This window comes from Lissotriton helveticus, chromosome 2_1 (assembly GCF_964261635.1).
Source record: "Lissotriton helveticus chromosome 2_1, aLisHel1.1, whole genome shotgun sequence".
Taxonomy (NCBI): domain Eukaryota; kingdom Metazoa; phylum Chordata; class Amphibia; order Caudata; family Salamandridae; genus Lissotriton; species Lissotriton helveticus.
The window spans coordinates 537818525-537838291 of record NC_136059.1 but is presented as its reverse complement, the minus strand read 5'-3'; the positions used below and the strand labels follow the sequence as shown (position 1 = coordinate 537838291).

The following is a 19767-nucleotide window of genomic DNA, read 5'->3' as shown; positions in this document are numbered from 1 at the left end:
ATATAAATTATTTATTAAAATTATATTTTTTTAATAATTATTTCTAAGTTTATATTAAATATATTTATTACTATATTAGTTTTAACTTACTTTTAAGACATTTTAAAAAATCGATATTTTGACAGTCTATATTTTTGTAAGTCGATATTTTGGAGTCGATATTTTGGTACTTACCTGTTTGAAGATAGGGAGTCGATATTTTGTCAATCGATATTTTTGACTCGATATTTGTGTATCTCGATATTTGTGTCGTCGATATTATGTCAGTGATCCTACAAGACACTGACGGGTGAAGCAGCCGCGCTCTACAAATCCTGACCGAGTCCTCACCTTCGACTGTTTCATTTCTCCAAACAAGGAAGTTCTTCTCTTAGAATCCTGAAACAGCAGATGTATTTATTTGTCAACTTGCCTATAAATAACAAGGTCTCCTTCCCCATCCTCTTACGGTATAGAAACAAGATAATTTGCACATTGGAAGCGGGCCAATCCTTAAGGGCTTGAACGTAGGGCTGTGATGAGGAAGTCTTCTTCTCGGAGTAATGACGATTACTGATAATTATTTGAACCAAGAGACCAAAGTAAATGAAGTGCTTCCCAAATATCCTACACAGCTGCTCACAGCTTGGGATGATGGCTGCTCCTACCATCAGTTTGCTTGGATTCAGGAAGATGTGTGCTCGGTGATGCACGGTTCAGGTCCTCTGAGCCAAGCTTTGGAATGCTCTCCAAACTGATCTGTGCAACACTAGAGAGCACACTTGCTCCAGAAAAGCACTACAGAGTGACCTCTTTGGAGAATGTTCTGCGGAAGTGTTGCAGATTTATTAAAAGATTTCTCCCTATAGGCTTCATATGCGCTTGCTGCACTTACAGGTCAGTGGGATTCGGGCCTGTGGGTAAACAACCTTTACAACGCAACTTTTACCACGCAGTGCCTTTACAACGCAACTTTTACAACGCAAACCATTACAACGCATTGCGCTGGGGGTGCTCTAGGATAGGGAATAGGTTTAATGTACTATCCAACACCTTCCCTACTATCCACGGGGACTGGAGTTGGAATAGTAAATTAACCAATTCACTATCCAGCGCCTAAAAGCACTATGGGTTGTAATGGTATGCGTTGTAAAAAACGCGTTGTAAAAGCATGCGATGTAAAAGCATGCGTTGTAATGTCATACATCCGGCCCTGTGATCCACACAGCTTTGAGAAGCCCAGAGAATGCATGGTGGTGCATAGTTGATCAGAAACAGATAATATAACATTTAATTTTTGAGTATCAGCTCTCATGGAGTAAACAAAGTCAACGGAATATTAAAAGAACAGAAATAGTTATAGGGCTAGTAGGTAGAGTTTGCTGTTTTAAGTGAATTCTTGCATCCATGAGGTGAACTCCAAGAGAAATCCAACTCTTTAATCTTGTGTATTCGCACTGTGGACTACACCTGGTGTTAGCCAATCATGTCTTTGTATCCATCAGCCTCCCTTCGCTACTTGAAGAGCGATGGCAAGCTGAACTCCGTCATCTTCAGCAACATCCAGCTGGCTGATGGGAAGCGCCACAGCCTCCTTCTGCGCCTCAGTGGCCTCCAGCAGCGGTCCAGCACTGCTGAGATGTACCTGGACTGCATGCAGGTGGACGCCGTTCGCGACCTTCCACGCGCGTTCTCTGGCCTGCCGCTGAGCTCGGACTCCGTGGAGTTAAGGACGTTTCAAAAAAAGCCCATGGTAAGTGAGGAAACAGAGGGGCTTGTGGGGCAGGTGAGACAAAGTGCATGAATACGTACAAACTCTCATAGAAGAGTTCTTTAAAGAAGCTAGAGGCCCTGAAGGCGTGCACAAGTACTTCTTCCATAAAGTTGGGCTCCCTGATAGGCATATGTTTAGCAGGGATGAATGTTGCACTAGGTCATCAGACAATCCCTTTACCAATCCTAGGCTTTTCTGATAACATCCTTTCTATCAGGTGTGTCAGTAGGGTTCATTGGAATAAAATATAACTACAATTCTCAGAACGTGTGATGTTGTCAATTGCAAGCCCAGGGACTGGAAATGATGTGTCCAGAGGATAGGCAAGTAAGTAGCACACTTTCTGAAAATGTCCTGATGGTACAGTGATAATACTGAAAGATTTTGTAGCTTCTTTTAAGATATGGGTAGCTGGTCAAATATGATTTATTATGTGTTCATTTGTGCCGCTCTGAAAACAGCAAGAGACTAATAGATTACTGGTTGGTTGGTTGATAGCTTTATTTCGATATGCATATATCATAAAAGCATTACATGTATAAAACAGCACATCGTAAATATAAAAAACTGATTCAAGTTAAGAACAAGTAAAAAAAAGGAGGTACCATTAGTACACAGAATATATTAGTTAAAAAAGAATTAAATTGCAATGGAAAGTCTCTTCAAGCGGATCAACCAGGCCCATTTTAAAAATTTGGAAACGCCACAGACTATGAGGGAAGAAGTGTCAGATAATAAAATGCGTAGCGCCACCATATGCTGGCGAGTTCCCAGTTGTCTACAAAGAGGTTTAAGCCAGTGATTTCTTGGACGGGAATAATCGGGGCACTCAAAAAGGAAATGTGCCACAGTTTCACGCCTAGTGGAGCAGAGGGCACAATAGGGTGATGCCTGCGCAGGCATGTTCCATCTTGAGAGTAGGTCACCTAGGGGTAAGGTACCCACTCTGAATTTGATGTAAAGTGCCCGATCTGCAGGAATTGTAATCAAGTCCAGATAGGGCTCAAAGGCAACCACGTCTCTGATTTTCAAATATGCTGCGGTGGAGTTGCAGTGACGTGGATTGCCGATGAGCTGGGCAGAGACCCACTCCCAGTATAGTTTTTTTAGGGTTGCCTTCGGTGGGGCAGATTTTGTAGTCCAACAAGACCCCAAACCCAATTCCCCCAAAAGTTTTTTAATGTCCCTTAACCACTTGATCTTGTGCCAACCACCCATTTCCATCACCTCTGACAATCCATCCGCATAGGTTTTCAGTTCGGGGACTCTCCACAGACGTGCCCATAGAAGGAGGGGCCGGAGGCGAGCCTGGTCCATGATAGGTTTGCATCCCACATCCAGTAGCACCGGGACTGTTGGGGTACTGAGGGGAATGGCCAGAATATCCTTCAGAAATTTGTTCTCTGCCTTGGATAGAGCCTCCAAATTTCCAAGGCCCCATAACTCCGCCCCATATAATGATGCCGTGACGGCTCTGGCTTTATAAATGTCGATTACGGGAGCTACACATTGTTTTGATGAATTACGATACTCCCTTAGCAATGCTCCCCCCACCCTTTTGTGACTAAGGATCGTTTTGTTAATGTGGGGTGACCAGCTCATGGCATCACTCATACGAATTCCCAAATAATCAAATTCGGAAGCTCTTTCAAGAGGAACAGAGTTCAGGACTGGGTGACGACCAAGTTTCCGTGGAGGGTGCATGATCAAATATTTCGTCTTATCCACATTTATGACCAGCCCTCTTTTTGAGCAAAAGTCCTGGAAGCGGTTCAAGAGATTCTGCAGACCTTGGGGAGTTTTAGAGATGAGGAGGGTGTCGTCTGCGAACAACAGGGTAGGAATCCGCACGCCCCCCAGGGAGGGTGCATCTGCTGGTTCGTCAAGCAGGTGCTCTACCACACCATTTACGTACAAGGAAAATAGTGTGGGAGCTAAAACGCATCCCTGTCGGACACCCCTAAGGACCGGGATCCTATCGGTCTTTTCCCCGTTCTGGCCCCACCGTACCTGTGCATAATTATCAGTATGTAATTTAATAAGGAGCGACAGAATATAGGGGGACAGCCCAAGACCCTGCAGAACCCTCCAGAGTTCCTCCCTAGGAACCAGGTCAAAGGCAGTCTTTAAGTCAATAAAAGCCAAGTAAAGACTGCCTTTGCCCAGCTCCACCACCTTCCAATGTAGAAGCATCAATCTGAACACTTGCTCGATAGTTCCCGTACCGGAACGAAAGCCTGCCTGATAGTCAGACAATATGTGGTTTTCGTCCACCCAATGAAGAAGCCTCCCCAGGATCGCTTTTCCCGCCACCTTCTGAGTTGAGTCTATCAGGCTTATCGGCCTGTAGTTCGCTGGATAATCCCGACAGCCCTTTTTAAAAATTGGAACAACCTCTGCCCCTTTCCAGGACTCAGGGACAGGGCCTCCCTCTAGGATGGCATTCAGAAGCACAGAAACCAGTTTACCCCATTCGCTCGGGTAGGCTCGGAGTAGGTCCCCTGGAAGCCCGTCAGGGCCAGCTGCTTTCAAGGGTACCAGGGATTTAATAACGTTCATAACCTCTCGTGCAGTAAAGAGGTCTGTGGCTCTATCCAATGAGAGTGGGGGAAGGGAAAAAGGCTCATTAAGAGGCCCTTCTACTGCTGAATATAGGGCCCTAAAGTGGTTAAACCACGTCTGGGCTGGAATCGTACATGTCCTCAGTGTGTCATCAGGACGGTTCCTGGAGCACACCAAGTTCCAAAATCCCTTAGCGTCTTTCCCTCGACTAATAGATTACTATCTAGAGCAATAGTTTTTTTGACAGAATTTGTAATTGTGTTTGGTACAATGACTGACTTAAGATTGATCTGTGCTCCAGAATAGAGGAGGAACACAGTTGTTAGAGGACTTGCTACTTCTTCATAGTCTGCATATCACAACCTTATAGTCAGGGCCACGGGAATTATGCGATTTTGCGACTGCAGCGATTTTCGAATAACTATAGATTTGCTGCATTTACCACATATTCCACCATCTGCCGCATAATCTGATTTTTAACAAAAAAATAGTTTCTACCTTATAAGTTATTAAAAATGCAGAGACACGTGTTGAGCGCAGTGGAATGCCCTTTGCAAAGCTGGACTGGTCACCTTTCTGTTGCTTATTGCTATATTTGGGTTTTAAACTGGTACTGAAGCGCAACCAAGGCCCATACAATATTACCAAGTTTAAAAATTATGAAATAATGAAGTAACACTATTACGAAATGTGCTGCATTGTGCCGCATAATTTGGCTTTTCTTGCCGCATAATTTATTCATCCCTGCTGCATAATTTGTCACTTTCCTGTCGCATAATTCCAATGAAATGGCCCTGCTTATAGTTTAAACTCTTCTCCCAGGTCATATTGTTAACATAACCATAGAAGGTCGTCGCCCTCTTTACTTTGGAAGCCACCAAGCACCACTGTGGCTCATGGAGGGGCTGGCGTGGGCTCAGGCTTACACAAGCAGGCATGACTTAGTTCTTGTGGGTGCAATGCATGTGATACTTTCATAGCCACATGGACACAAGTTCTTGTAACTGCTGACATTCTTGGATTCTGTTCTTGATCTGCAGGACTCAATGGAGGAGCTGAAGCTGGTGATCGGTGGATCCCTCTCCCAGGTGGCTTCCCTTCAAGACTGCCTCCTGCAGCAGAGCGAGCCCGTACAGAGTTCAGGTATCGCAACCGTCCTCAGCAAGCGTAATGCAATGGTGCACAGCCAATTACCGCTCGAGATGTATTACTCTCACCCAAAAGATACTCAACACTACATGAAATGATATAAGCATCACAGCAGTGTGGAGTCCATGGGCCATATGTAGGTAGCCCAATTACTATCGCAAATGCGGAAATTTGCAGAATTTCTGCGTTTGCGATCGCAATTTGGGCAGTGTGCTTTGTAGCACACAAAAACCCACACGCAAAATAAGGAATTGCAAAATTTGTGATTTCATATGTTGCGAATGCATTTAAGGAATCCCAAATTGTGATTCCTTAAATGCAATGTAGGAAGCACCCAAGTTGTGGGATTTTGGCTTAAGGAATCGCAAATTACCACCAACTTCAAGTTGGTGGTAATTTGCAATTCCTTTGAAAAATGCACTTTTTTGCATTTTTCAAAGTGCCATGTGGCGCACATACATGCCCTTAGCGCATGTATGTGTGCCACATGTGCACACATGTTTATTTCAGGGGTGGAAAAGGGTGTCCTATTGACACCCTTGCAACCTTGAAATTGCATTCTCAATTTGCGATTCTCTAATTGAGAATCTCACACTGAGAATGTCTTCCCATTCATTCCTATGGGCCTTCTTGCCCAGAGGAATGAATGGGAAGGTACTCCTTATTTGCGAATCTCAATTTGCGATTCGCAAATAAGGAATAGGTAGGATTCGCAAAATATTTTGCTAATCCTACCTACATTGCGTTTTGCGATTCTCCAATTGCGATTCCCTAAAAATCGCAATTTGAGAATCTCAAAACACATATTACCTACATATGGCCCCATATGTTATATATGTTTTGGAATGTGCAATGAATGGTCATTGGTTTATATGATAGTACGTAGTCTCGTAAACCTCCTCACCCCCTTCTTTGTCCCGTCAGCGAAGGTCCACCAGATGCTATTGTTGTATACTTTTGAAATCCATCCTAAGGCTCCAGTGTATTTTTCCAGTTGTCCTTCAATACGATTTTTAGTATCCTAAGGGCAAAATCACTCTATGGCTGAGGCACTCCTTTACATTCAAAGATACCATCAGGAGAGCCCTCCCCTGAATTTGTTAGATTCAGGAACACAGGTTCGGTATCTGGGCCAGGCTCATATTGTTCATATAAAAATAGGCAGGGTTAGAGATAGTGAAGTCCAATTTTGCAAAAAAACTTCTCAGTCCCCTTCCAAGACTTAGTCCAGATGGGAGCTGTGATCCAAGGAAGAATCTAGTTGCAGGGCATGGAGTTACGAGGGGGGAAGGGTGGCTTTTCCTTTAGATGTTTGTAAAATGCACACCCATGAAGCTGCAGGTTTCTGGGCCTTCAGAAGCATTGTGCATGACCTTTTACAACCTAAACACTAGCAAAGCTATTTCCAAAAAAGGTGGGCAGTAACTGTTGGACGTGAACACCCCCACATTTCATGGGGGTTTGTTTAGAGCAGGGGTTTCTTCAGTGGGACATTATTTTTTCCTGTGGAGCAAAAAGAAAAATGCACCTCGCCGCCAAACTGTCGCCCTAGTTAGAATCTGTCTGTATGTATGGGGGAGAAGGAGTACTGCTGCAAATGTATGACTTTATGTAGTTCCAAGAATACTGCAAGGGAGTTTAGGAATCTTTAGTCAGAAAGTTACTTTAAGATTAGGTGACACCCTTTTGGGAGTAGATTTAGAACGTTTTGAGAGGACTTTTTCAATTGGACCCAGTACGGTGCCAGGGATATTATGGCACCATATAACTATCCTTTAGGGCAGATGTAAAAACGTACCCAGTGGTGATATAGATCAATAACGTGAGAAGCACGTTCTTAGAAGGGCGCCGTTTGCCCCTGATCCCGACTTTTTGCTAATTTACCCATTTGCGCAGGTGGCCTCGGTGATGTAAATAGAGAAATGGCAGGCGGCGGCTGTATTGTGCTGTCAGATTTGTATACCGAGGGCCCCTTTGTCTCTCTCAGAGACGCTATTGCAGCATATCATTTGAGAAGTGGACAGTTGCTGCAATATGCTAAGTAAGCTGCAAGGGCCCCTTAGCTGTGGCCCACCCACGTTCCAAGAGGCTCCAGAACCCTCGCACACCCTGGTGACGCTTTTGGGTATGGCGGGGACGCAGACTCATCGCCCGTTTATACCGGGCTCTTCGCTCTGACAGACAACCCTTGCAGCACAAGGCTGAGGACACGTGGCAACAGCTGCAGGTCACGCAAACAAGATGAAGAGACAGCTAAGCGGGATGTCTCTATCAGCCAGATTCATCATTGGCATGTTTTACGAGTCTGTAATAGCGAATAATAAGGAATCGCTATTATAGACTCGCAAAACGGGTTTCATGTAGGAATTGCAATATTTATTGCGATACCTACAGCTTCCTTATTTGCGATTAGTTAATTGCTAATCGCAAATAAGGAACAACTCCCCATTCATTCCTATGGGCCTAAAGGCCCATAGGAATGAATGGGAAGACATATCAATGTGCGAATCGCTATTAGCGATTCGCATTTTGATTTTGCGATTTCAAGGGTGCAGGGGTGTCCAATGGAAACCCTGTTGCACCCCTGAAATGACATTGGATGCTGGTGTTACGCACACACATGTCCTTGGGACATGTGTGTGTGTAACATACAACTTAGAAAAATGCACTTAAGTGCATTTTTTCTAAGTTTCCGCTATTTACCACGAGGTTTGACTTCGCCTTAAATAGCGGCCCAAATTTGCAAAATCGCAATTTTTAAATGTTTCATGAATTGCATTTAAGGAATCTCAAATAGAGATTCCTTAAATGCAATTCCTCGCAAATTTGCGAATTCTATAATTGCGATTTTTGCATTTGGGATGATGAATCCCAAATGCAAAAATTGCGCTTGCAAAGGGCCAGATTCTCAGAATCTGGCACTTTGCGAGCCGATTTCACTTTGATGAATCTAGCTGTAAGTCCCTTCCTTGTTGTGGATGGCTCAACTCTTTTTAATTAGCTATCAGAGAGTGACACCTAGTGGCAGCCAGCTCTGTTGGTCAACACAGCTGTATGAGCTCTGCTGAATAGGCAAGCGGTGCTCTTAACCGACCAGGCCTGAGAGTGTTCCAGAATTGGGCCCAGTAGATGGGGCGGCTTAACACTTGCTGACTGTAGTGCGTCCAAAATAAATCCAATACATTGATGTTTGCAGATCCAATTTAAGTACATAAAACAAATGATATATCTGCAATTCCTCCTCCTGCCACTGAATGAGAAACACTATTTATATTTTTGAAGGCCAAGCAGTGGTTGCCATGTGATTTACACGTTCTGCCAGTTCTGACTTTGCAGTCCGATTGATTACCTATTAACTGTGTCAGTTGGCTACTTTAAATGCTGGTTTTAGAACACTGTCACTGCATGAGATCACATGCCTTAGTAGTGTCAATGAATATAAACATGTCTTAAAACAACTTTGTGAATTGCATTACTGTGCAGGAGCTGGTATATCCAACACTACAGTCAATACATTTTGGCACATCAACACAACTTAGCTGAGCTGAATTGAATTGAATTGAAACAGCACTTGTATAGCGCTAACTACCCGGAGGCCTCGTAGCGCTTATGACAGAAACTTAATTAGCAGGGGCTCAAGGCAGGTCAGCAGAGGGTAGCATACAGGTGTGTTTTTAGAATTTTCCTAAAAGAGAGATGGTTTAAAGTTTCCCGCAAAGGCAGAGGAAGAGTGTTCCAGAGTTTTGCCGCAGTATGTGAAAAGGAGCGGCCACCCCAACGAGCCTTCTTGACTCTGATGGGAGTAGCCAGCTGGGAGGAGCTAGAACGAAGAGGACGAGATGGCGCATAGGGAATGACCAGGGACTGAAGAATTGCAGGGCCAGTGCGATGGAAGGCCTTGTGTAAAATACACATGGCCTTAAATTGTATTCTTCCAGCAATAGGAAGCCAGTGAAGTTCCCTCAAAGCATTCCTCGCTGACTGCCATCGGGGAAGGTTGTAAAGTAGACGGGCTGCACTGTTTTGGGTGACTTGGAGCCTCTGGATGGTATAGGCAGGAGCTCCCATGTAGAGGACATTCCCGTAGTCCAGGCGAGATAGTATAAGGGCCTGGACCAGGATCCTCCTCGCCTGAAATGGGAGCAGAGGGAGCACCCTCCGTAGCATCCTCATCAACCCAAAACAGGTAGCCGCAGTCTTCGTAGCTTGTACCGAAAAGTTCAGGTCGGTGTCAAGCCAAATCCCCAGGCTTTTTATTTGAGGTTTGGGCGTAGGGGGTGGGCCTAGACATGGAGGCCAGGAGGATGCAAAGCCCGAGAGGGAGGGATTGCCCAACAGGATGACCTCTGTCTTCTCCCCGTTAAGTTTTAGGCATGAGGATTGCATCCATCTGGAGACCGCCTCCAGACAGGAGCCTAGGGTGTTAGACGATCCCTCCTGGTGGTCTAAGGAGACCACCAGTTGGGTGTCATCTGCGTAGGTGACAATACGCACACCAAAGGGGTGGACTATCCTGTCTAGAGGCTCCATGTAAACATTGAACAGAGTGGGGCTCAGGGAGGAGCCCTGAGGAACCCCACATCTGAGAGGGTGTTTAGGAGATGCCACCTCGCCCTCGAAGACCTGAAAGAAACGGTCAGCCAGGAAGGATGTCAGCCATTCTAGGGCTGCGTCCGACACACCCATGTCCGCCAGACGTTGTAAAAGCGTGACATGGTTAACTGTGTCGAACGCAGCGCTTAGATCTAATAAGATAATGGCGACCTTTCCACCCTGGTCCAACACAGTTCTAGCTTCCTCCGTTACCGCTAAGAGAACGGTTTCAGTTCCATGTCGAGGGCGAAACCCTGTTTGGGAGGCACGCAGGAGACCATTTGATTCCAAATGGCTCATCAAGATGTCGTTTACGTGCCTCTCCAGTAGTTTACTCAGCCAAGGGAGCAAAGAGATAGAGCGGTAATTCGCTAGGTTGTTCTGGTCCAGGTTGGGCTTCTTCAACAGAGCCCTCACCATTGCGCACTTCCATGACGGAGGTACGGATTTTGTGGTGATAGAGGTGTTGAGGACGTCCAATATGACCGGGCGAATTATGTCCACTACCTTAAGAAGGGTCTGGGGGGATGCTGAGTCACTAGGTGAGCCAGAAGTGATCTGAGGGATAAGTCTATCCAGAGTAGGCAGATCTAAGAGAGGAATGGTATTTAGCTGGCCAGGAGTAGCAGTGGATAGGAAGGGAAAGGAAGAGGGGTCCGGGGTGCTGTCAGCTTCTCCAAAAGAACAGTATATAGTCTGAATCTTTTGGGAGAAAAAGTTAGCCAAGTTGTTGCAGCGATCCTGGGCACCCTCCACGGAGGGGCATTCCGTTGGGGGAGAGATAAGGGATTTAACGATTTTAAAAATTTCCCTTGGGGCATTTGCGGCTGCCTCAATTTTACTGCCATAGTAGGAGGCTTGTGCTGTTTTTTGCTCCTGTTTATAGAGCCTAATAGCCGCTCTATAACTGGCCTTCCTGTCTTGGGAGTAATCTTGTCTCCAGGCTCTTTCATATTTGCGACAAAGTAGTTTCCTAGATTTGAGGTTAGGAGTGAACCAAGGAGCAGGTTTAAGTCTTTTTGTGGCATTTTTGTGGTCTTTTTGTGGCATTGGAGGCTCGCACTTGTGTTCAGTGTGTGTAGAGGGTGGTGTTCAGGGGCGGCTCCTCCACTAGGGCAGAGGAGCGTCACCCCACTGCTTTCTCACAGTGCGAGAAGCATAAACATAAAATGGTAATAACTTGCGGTTATTACCATTTTGTTTGGTTGAGGGCGGGAGGGTGAGCAGGGCTGCTCTGCAACTAGGGCAGGGGAAGAGTGGTGTGCCTACCCACTCCTAAGTGCGTAAAGACTGTTTGGTCAGCCCCCTAGGGTCACCCAAACCATTCATGCGCACTCTGCCCTTCTCCATGTAGGCTGAATTGCAGCCTGCATGGAGAAGATGTCCACCTCATAAGCCGCTGGCTGGGCGGCGTCCCGACCAATCACAACGCTGATTGCAGCGTTGTGATTGGACTTGGGGAGGGAGCCTGGCTGCCTGGCTGCCAGCTTCCTGTTCCTGCCAGAAGCAGGAAAGCCGGAGAGCAGGAGCAGTGAAGACGCGGTAGCCAGCCGGAAGAAATGTAAGTTTAATGTTTTTAAATAAGTATTTTTAAATTAAACCCTGCACACCCACACCCACGAGCTATGCAGACCGCAACTGGTGGTGCCAGGGACATGCACTCACCATCAAATATCACTCAAAGTGTGACACATAAGGCAATCAAATATCACACATAAACACAGAAATGATACACTTAAGGAGTCCGAAAATGTAGCAGATATAAATTGCTTGATTTTGCTTGCGAGAAAATGTCGCTCATAGTCTTTGAATGTCACTCATAATTACAATGAAATTATGAAAAAGTCACTCATAAGCAATCTGAAACCTTGGCAGCTATGTGACAGTAGGGACGATATTTACGGTGTGCATTAACAAATTATCTTAGCTACTCTTTACTGGTATATGAATGTTCAAAATGGCGTCTGTACACGCACGCTGTTTATTGGTTCTTATATGGATGTCTTCCACAGGTGACACGAACAGGCTGCTACTTGTTCAAATGACGCAACTTAACCAACTTCTGGGAGATATGAAGGAACTAATGTCACAGCAGGTGAGGCCCTTTTGTATTTTAAGTGTCATACAACTAGTCCCTTGGCTATAAAGAACATTTTAAATTTTAAGTAGAAAATTATTAACTGACTCCACTAAGGAAAAATAAGGCAGCGATAGAGCGGGACCGGAGACCCACACTAAGTCTAAAATCCACCAAGAGTTCAATTATTCATTGTTTTATGGTGAAAGTGTTCCCCTTCAATCAACTCTTTAACAACCCTATAATATTGAGAAAAAAAGAGATGAAAATGAATGGGAGACAAATGAAACATGGTAAGAAATTAACAAAAACAGGATGTCATGTAATATTCATCTTACCTCAGCAGAGTACACCAACACGGTGAAAAAAGTATTTTTCTAAAATTATATCCGAATTAGCATGATATTTCTTGAGATAATGTGTCCAAATGAAGTGTAGTAAATCCATAAAAATATGTTGCCATGCTTTGTGCTTTAAGGTGAAAGAGACAGTGTTTTTGCGGAACACCCTTGCTGAATGCCAGGCCTGCGGTAAGTATACGATTGGGAATAAATGTGTTTTTACCAATAAATGACAGACAATTCCTGCACTTCTTCAATTAACAACAGATCCTTTATTGTTGAACCTTTCAAATATTCAAATGGGTGAACAGCTGTTTTTGAAGGTTTAGAACACCAAAGCTGCTGCTGGCTGGGAAACACTTGGGATGGAGGTGGAAAACTAGTGTTATTAGTGGTGGTCATTAGTGGGAAAAGGTCTTATACTTCAAGGAAAGGTGTTAGGGCCAGACACTTTATTTACCACAAAGACTGAAGTGTATGCTCTTATTTGTTAGAATCTATACTTAATACGAATTTTGTCAAAGAGCAATTTAATAGTAGTGCATGCAAAATTTGCTTACTGGCACATAACTTCATAAAGATATTTTTCAACATGGCGCATTTGACTGAACGCGAGCTGTTTTAGGCTCGGGAGCTAATTTTATTTGCTTTAAATGTTTGCTGTCGGAGCTGTGTCATAGCTCCGGGGGGGCATTGTAATTGCATTTTTGCACAGGGAGGCACACTTTAGGTCAGCGATCCACTCTTGGACACCGACGCGTACGCCCGAGTTCCAATTAAATGACCACGGAGCGGACACGTGCAGCGGGAACAAAACTAGTGCACCAAAGGCAAGCTTGTCTGCACCCGTCCGCACCCGTCAGCGCCTGACCGGGACCATGGGCCATACCCCCTGCTGGTTTTTCCAGGGAAAAGTATACATATACCACGGACCAGCTCAATCACCTAAGAGGGACAATCTTGAGTAAGTGTTTTCACTCTATTTCGCCTGCTAGCCATGTCAACTACTGCCGCCACTGTCCTATTAAATTTTGTTCTTTTATCAAACCTCCAACTGCTAGACCTTCTCAGAATGCACTTAAAATGTTCTTACTCAACTACAGATCAATTCCTAAACACTCGGCAGAAATCCGGCTATTTCTGGAGGAACAGGAGGCCCTGATGTTTTGTTTTTAACAGAGACATGGCTGAATAGTGATGCAGACCCTGACATCGTTCAGGCACTCCCCCTCGGTATGCTATTCAGAGGCAAGTTTGGGAATCAGGCAGATGAGGCGGCATTGCTATCATATTTAGAAACCAAATTAAATTGCCACATTCTGCAGGCCTGCTACCTGACTGCGAGAGCCTTCTTTTTGCTATCGGTCTATCCCATGTTTACACTCTTTCTGGGATTTTAATGTATCGACCCCCAGGTGCCTATGGACAATTTGGAAGGTCCTCCCTGATGTGGCAGCCAATCTAGCTATCTAGCTAGCTCACTCCCTTATTTTACTTTGTTAGGGGATTTTAACTTTCATTTAGATGACCCCTCTCACACCCAGCCACTTGTGAGTTGGTTGATGGCTTGGGGGAATTCCAATTTAATCAAAAAGTTATTGGTCTCACCTATTCGAAAGTCCATTTACTTGACCCCATTTTTTCAAATAGGAAGAATCTTCTGGTCAGGGACCCTATACCGGTGCCCTGGTCAGATCATTTCTTGATTCCATTCACTTGGGCTCATCAGGCGGCCATTATGCCGTCCTCAAAGGCCAGAAGACAGATTCGTCCATGGTCTAAATTTCCAATTGAATCTTGGGTGTCAACCTTTAAAAACACCAGACCAATACCTGATTCTAATCCTATTAGTGCCAATGACAAGCTTCATGAATGGCTTGATTCATTGCTAGACCTTGTTCTTCCAAGAAAATTGAATTGTAATAAGGTTGGTGCTAATCAAACTGCTTGGTATTCCCCTAAGCTCCATGAGCTTAAGCAAACCTGCAAAAAATTGATGAGTATATGGAGAAAGGACTTCTGACTCGTCAATAAAGTTAAATACAGGTAAGCGATCAAAATCTACAAAGAAGAAATTAAATCTGCTCAAGCTCTATATTATGAAGAGAGAATTACGCTGGCATCTAACTACCCCGCAAATGTTTTCGTATTGCAAAATCTCTGATGATGCCTCATCTTGCTGTAACCAACTGGCAGAGTTTTTTCTTAACAAAATACAAGATATTTATATCTCTTTCCCTCAGGTCGTGGCCAAGCAAAATTCACCTCCAATGGATAATGGGTCTCAAACTTTTGAACACTCTTTGGAGGAAATCCCTCCTTTGAACCTGATATCACTTCAAAGCATTTTAGACCGATTAAAAGCTGGCTCTCCCACAGACTCTGTTACCCCGGCCATTTTAAATCAAGTTTTTGACACGGTGTCCCCAGTTATACGAGCATTGATTAATACCTAATTTTTGACGGGAGTTGTCCCTTCCCCCTTGAGAATGCGCTATGGTAAAAGCATTGTTAAAAAAAACAATCTTGACCCAGACCTGCTGGGGAATTACCGTCCTATTTTATTATTGCCAGGGATCAGTAAGATTGCGGGGAAGCATGTCAACTCAGCTCTCTCTGTACTTTTGGAGAGACATAGCTGCCTACATCCCTCACAGATTGGATTCAGACCCCAGCAAGACGCCGAGACTGTCTTCTTGGCAGTGGTTGAAGAAACTAGGAACATTTTAGATGGCGGAGGCTGTGCTGCTATTATTCTAGTAGATCTTAGTGCAGCTTTTGACACTGTTAATCACCAGCTGCTGATCCAGAGACTTAGGGTTGTGGGAGTTACAGGGGGGCTTTAAACTGGCTGCAATATTTTCTCGAGGGTAGGTCTTTTCAAATTTTTGAAGATGATACTATCTCAGAACATATGCCCCTCAGATGCGTTGTCCCACAGGGGTCTTCCTTGAGCCCCACTTTATTTAATGTTTGTATGAGCCCGTTGGCAGAGATAGTGAAGCCTTTTGGAGTTCAGATTGTTACCTACACTGATGATACACAGCTGGTTGTCTCTCAATCATCCTGAAAACACATTGCCTGGTCTAGACTTGTACTTGGAAACAGTAGCAATCTGGATGGAGCGCTCATATTTGAAACTGAATGGGGCTAAAATGAAGCTGATGCTCCTTGGCAAGTATCCTGCTTTTAATGAGCGATCACTGTGGCCAATCTGCCTTGGTCCTGCACCTATTCCCAAGGGCCAGATTAAGAGTTTAGGCATTTGGTTTGACCGCAATCTTTACTTTAAGGAGCAGGCACAGAAGGTGGCAGTGAGTTGTTATGGAATCCTTAGGATGCCGCGAAAAGTTCTTCCTCTCCTACCTTTCCCTGCCAGAAGACTCATGGTCCGGCATTTATTCTCTCCCAGCTGGACTATGGTAATGCCTTCTATTTAGGAGCACCACGCCCTACCATTACAAAAATACAGATTGTCGAAACCTGTGCAGCATGTGAGGAATCCTAACCGCCAATCGGCAAAGCCTTGCCCTTGCCACTCTCCACTGGCTTCCCATACAAGAGAGAATCAAGTTTAAGGCTCTGTATATTGTACACAAGACATTAGCAGGTGAAGGACCGCCCATTAATCGATCCATCATTCTGTCTTAGTGTTCAAACAGGGCCCTGCGTTCGGATAGTAAACATTTGGCTGCAGTCCCTAAAATAAGAAAGTCAAGAAGTGGAGGCCGTCTTTTTTCTTATAATGCCTCCAGGTTATGGAACTCTCTTCCCCTCCAGGTCCACCTTGAGGCTAACCACCTGACCTTCTGGAAACAAATTAAAACCTTACTTTTTCCCTAATGCCGCTCGGAGTTCTTGAATGTACTGCTATCAGCGCTGGGATGCCTTCAGGTAGCTACGCGCTTAAGAAATGCTTATTCATTCATTCATTCATTCATTCATTCATTCAAAACAGATGTGTTTAATTGAAAACACAATTAGGGCACCACATTTGTTGGACAGACAGGTAATGAGGTGGGTGAGACAACACTCATCTTAAGGCCCTCATCATATCCTGACAAATCAAACATTCAGTGGGCAGAGAATGTGTGGCACTATTGGGCGGGTTACAGAGGACGTCACATCTGCTGTACCATGTCAAAACTGTGTATGATAAAGTGCAGGCAGAATCAAAAAGTAGTCAAAGGGAAATCCCTGGGTGTACGTTAAAGCAAGTACGTATTGTGCTGCTATATAGGTTCTACCCAGTCATGCACACTTTTCTTCTACAGAACTCACGGGAAAAATATATGAGAATTAAAAATAGATTTCCACACTAAAAATGAACGTTCACAATCTTTTTATTATTATAAAAAGTGAAGACTCCTCTTCACACAAGAATGGGTTAAAATTTCAAAGAAAACTCTTTGAACAGATACCATATAGTTAAATAAACAGTTAATAACAAATCATTACATACATGATCAGAAACAATATCACATTCATTAGAATTATATAACATGAGATAAAAAGGAGAAACAATCAGTACAAATACCCTACAAAAAATACAATTGGATCCTTTTCACAAACCCCCTACCACTGTGGCCTTTGGATTCTCCAGCCCCTGTTATTCTAGATCCACTGGTCTTTCTTAAATATTGGTGGTGCAGTAAACAGTAACAATAATGCATGAATATCTGTTACTCCCTCGACCTTGTTTGGATTCTAATACAGTAAAAATGCGTCGACGCGTTTTGGTGTTATATCACTTGATGTTGTAACACCTTCATCAGAACATGCCATCTCTTTGGGGTCACCGGCTTCTAGATTTATAGTTACAAGTCTCCTATGGGTATTGTAGGAGTCTCCCAGGGGAAACAGCCATCGGGGAGGCCTCCTCCAGACGATCACTGTTGTTTTAGGTTTTGATATACCTCAGGGGGTGATATAGCTCATCAATTACACAAGGTCTTTCCCTTGTTTTATGATCAGGTGGGCGTCGATCCCCTCCTCTTTTTGATTTGTATTAATATCTTTATAGGAATTAAAACGTTCTCATGAACGGGCATGTATCAGTATATCTTGGCTTGGGAACTGGATATGTTCTACTCGAGATTCTGTTATCGCCTCTGCCACGTTCTTCTCCTTCTCGAATCAAAAAGTAGCCTACCAATCTCAGCAGCCCTATATAGAAATGTACCTTTAAAAAAGGTATTGTGGTGGCAACCACATCAAATGTCTATGGTATACTGATTACTGAAGCTGGCTTGAAGCCCTCGTGTCGCAAGGCCATCACATTTTGAAATGTAACCCTGAAACGGTACTTCCATCTGCTCCATGACCACGGTTCAGGATTCAAAGCCTCCAAAGGGAGATGGACTGAAGCTACACTTGCGAATATCAGGGATGTTTTTCCCATCACTCAAGATAAAGATAGGTAGGCTGTATCAATTTTCCTGAATTTCTCTGCACCATATGACATGGCGCATAACTTACATTGATTAGAGTGCTTTAAAGGCTGATGGACTGCAACAGACCTTTCATGACTGTTTCAAGCCAATATAAACTTGGTCAAATGTATCGTCTAAGGCAGTGATACTCAAACTACAGCCCGGGGGCCGCATGCAGCCCTCCTGACTTTTCCATGCAGCCCCCTGATCAACAGCAGCACTGGGCTGCTGTTCACTCGACTCAGCAAAAACACTAAAATGATGTGAAATATGCAGGAAAACCTGTATTTAAAGATTAATAGAAGTTAAAGAAAGGAAGTAACTTGTCGCAGGGATTCTGCTCCTACACAGAACTGTGCACAGAGACCCAGGACCTCTGTGAATTGTGGTGTACCAAAAAATTCACCTTAGTGCCTAGAAACCCTGACCAGCTAGCATCAGTGTCACATTACCTCTTCGTCCTATAGCAAAGGAACCAATGATTAGACAACCCAAGAACATGCGACTTAGGTTATACTCAGGAATGGTGGGAAGCAAGAACACTCTTTTGTTATACTCTCATACCAGTCCACGGTAAGGTTAAAATATTTATTTTAATGACGTGCTCTAAGATGCAGCATCTTTGCTAACATAAGCAGACATATGATTAGAAATATTATGATCAGCATTGTTACAATTCCATAAAACACAAAGGGAGAAATCATATTACAATGATGGTGAAAATAGGTCCTATAGCCCCTAGTAAATCACCCTCCCTAGCTAGGAACTATCCCCCAGATTCATCATTGTCATGTTTTGTGAGTCCTTAATAGCGATTTTTAAGGAATCGCTATTAAAGACTCGTAAAACGGGATTCATGTAGAAATCGCAATATTTTTAGTGATTTCTACTGCTTCCTTATTTGCGATTCTCTAATTGCTAATCGCAAATAAGGAATGGCTTTCCCATTCATTCCTTATTTGCGATTAGCAATTAGCGAATCGCAAATAAGGAAGCAATTTCAAGGGTGCCAGGGTGTCCAAAGGACACCCTGTAGCACCCCTGAAATGGAAATGTACACTGGTGTTGCGCACACACATGTCCAAAGGACATGTGTGTGTGTGTAACATACAACTTAGAAAAATGCACTAAAGTTTTTGCTATTTACCACGTAGTTAGACTTCGCGGTAAATAGCGGCCCCAGATTGCGAATTCGCAATTTTAAAATGGTTCATGAATTGCATTTAAGGAATCTCAAATTGAGATTCCTTAAATGCAATTAATCGCAATTTAGCGATTTCTAGAATTGCGATTTTTGCATTTGGGAAGATGAATCCCAAATGCAAAAATAGCGCTCGCAAGGGGCCAGATTCTCAGAATCTGGCCCTTTGCGTGCCGATTTTGCTTTCATGAATCTGGCTGTATGTTTTATAAAATATAGAAGGTCTCTTAGGCTTGTGTGGGAGACTCCATACCTCTAGAATCTGCAAAAGCTCTCTGTCGCTCTGGAAAAACTGGATTCTTCCAAGTGTCTGAAATCATTATTAAAGGCGCCAGAATCACGTTGGCTGCAGCTGCATGTATGTTATGGCTAAAACGTGAGCCGATCAGCCCGAACAACAGCTACCTTGTTATGATAACTTTGGAGGCTTTAGCACTCAGTGTGCAGACTAGAGTCACAATGTAAGTCTAGAGATGCTGAAAACAAGCCATTCTCATGTGAAGCATTTCACGCAGCCTAACTTACATCAACAGTTATATGCAGTGTTGTGTGCAAAAGCAGCAAAAAGGTAAAATGGCGTTTAAACTTCTAATAAGCCTATGCTAACGTAGCAATGTGAGTAACAAGGCCCAGCCCTCACTACAAACTAGGTTCTTCTG

General features: G+C 43.9%; 1 protein-coding gene across 1 annotated transcript in view; it reads left to right on the top strand.

Moving 5' to 3' along the window:
• Positions 1-19767, top strand: part of THBS4 (thrombospondin 4) — a 256126-nt gene that overhangs the window by 77148 nt on the left and 159211 nt on the right. Inside the window, exons 3-6 of the mRNA XM_078675199.1 lie at positions 1485-1732; positions 5356-5458; positions 12070-12152; positions 12613-12664. Coding sequence (XP_078531325.1) covers positions 1485-1732; positions 5356-5458; positions 12070-12152; positions 12613-12664 — 486 coding nt within the window. The remainder of the gene's footprint in view (positions 1-1484; positions 1733-5355; positions 5459-12069; positions 12153-12612; positions 12665-19767) is intronic.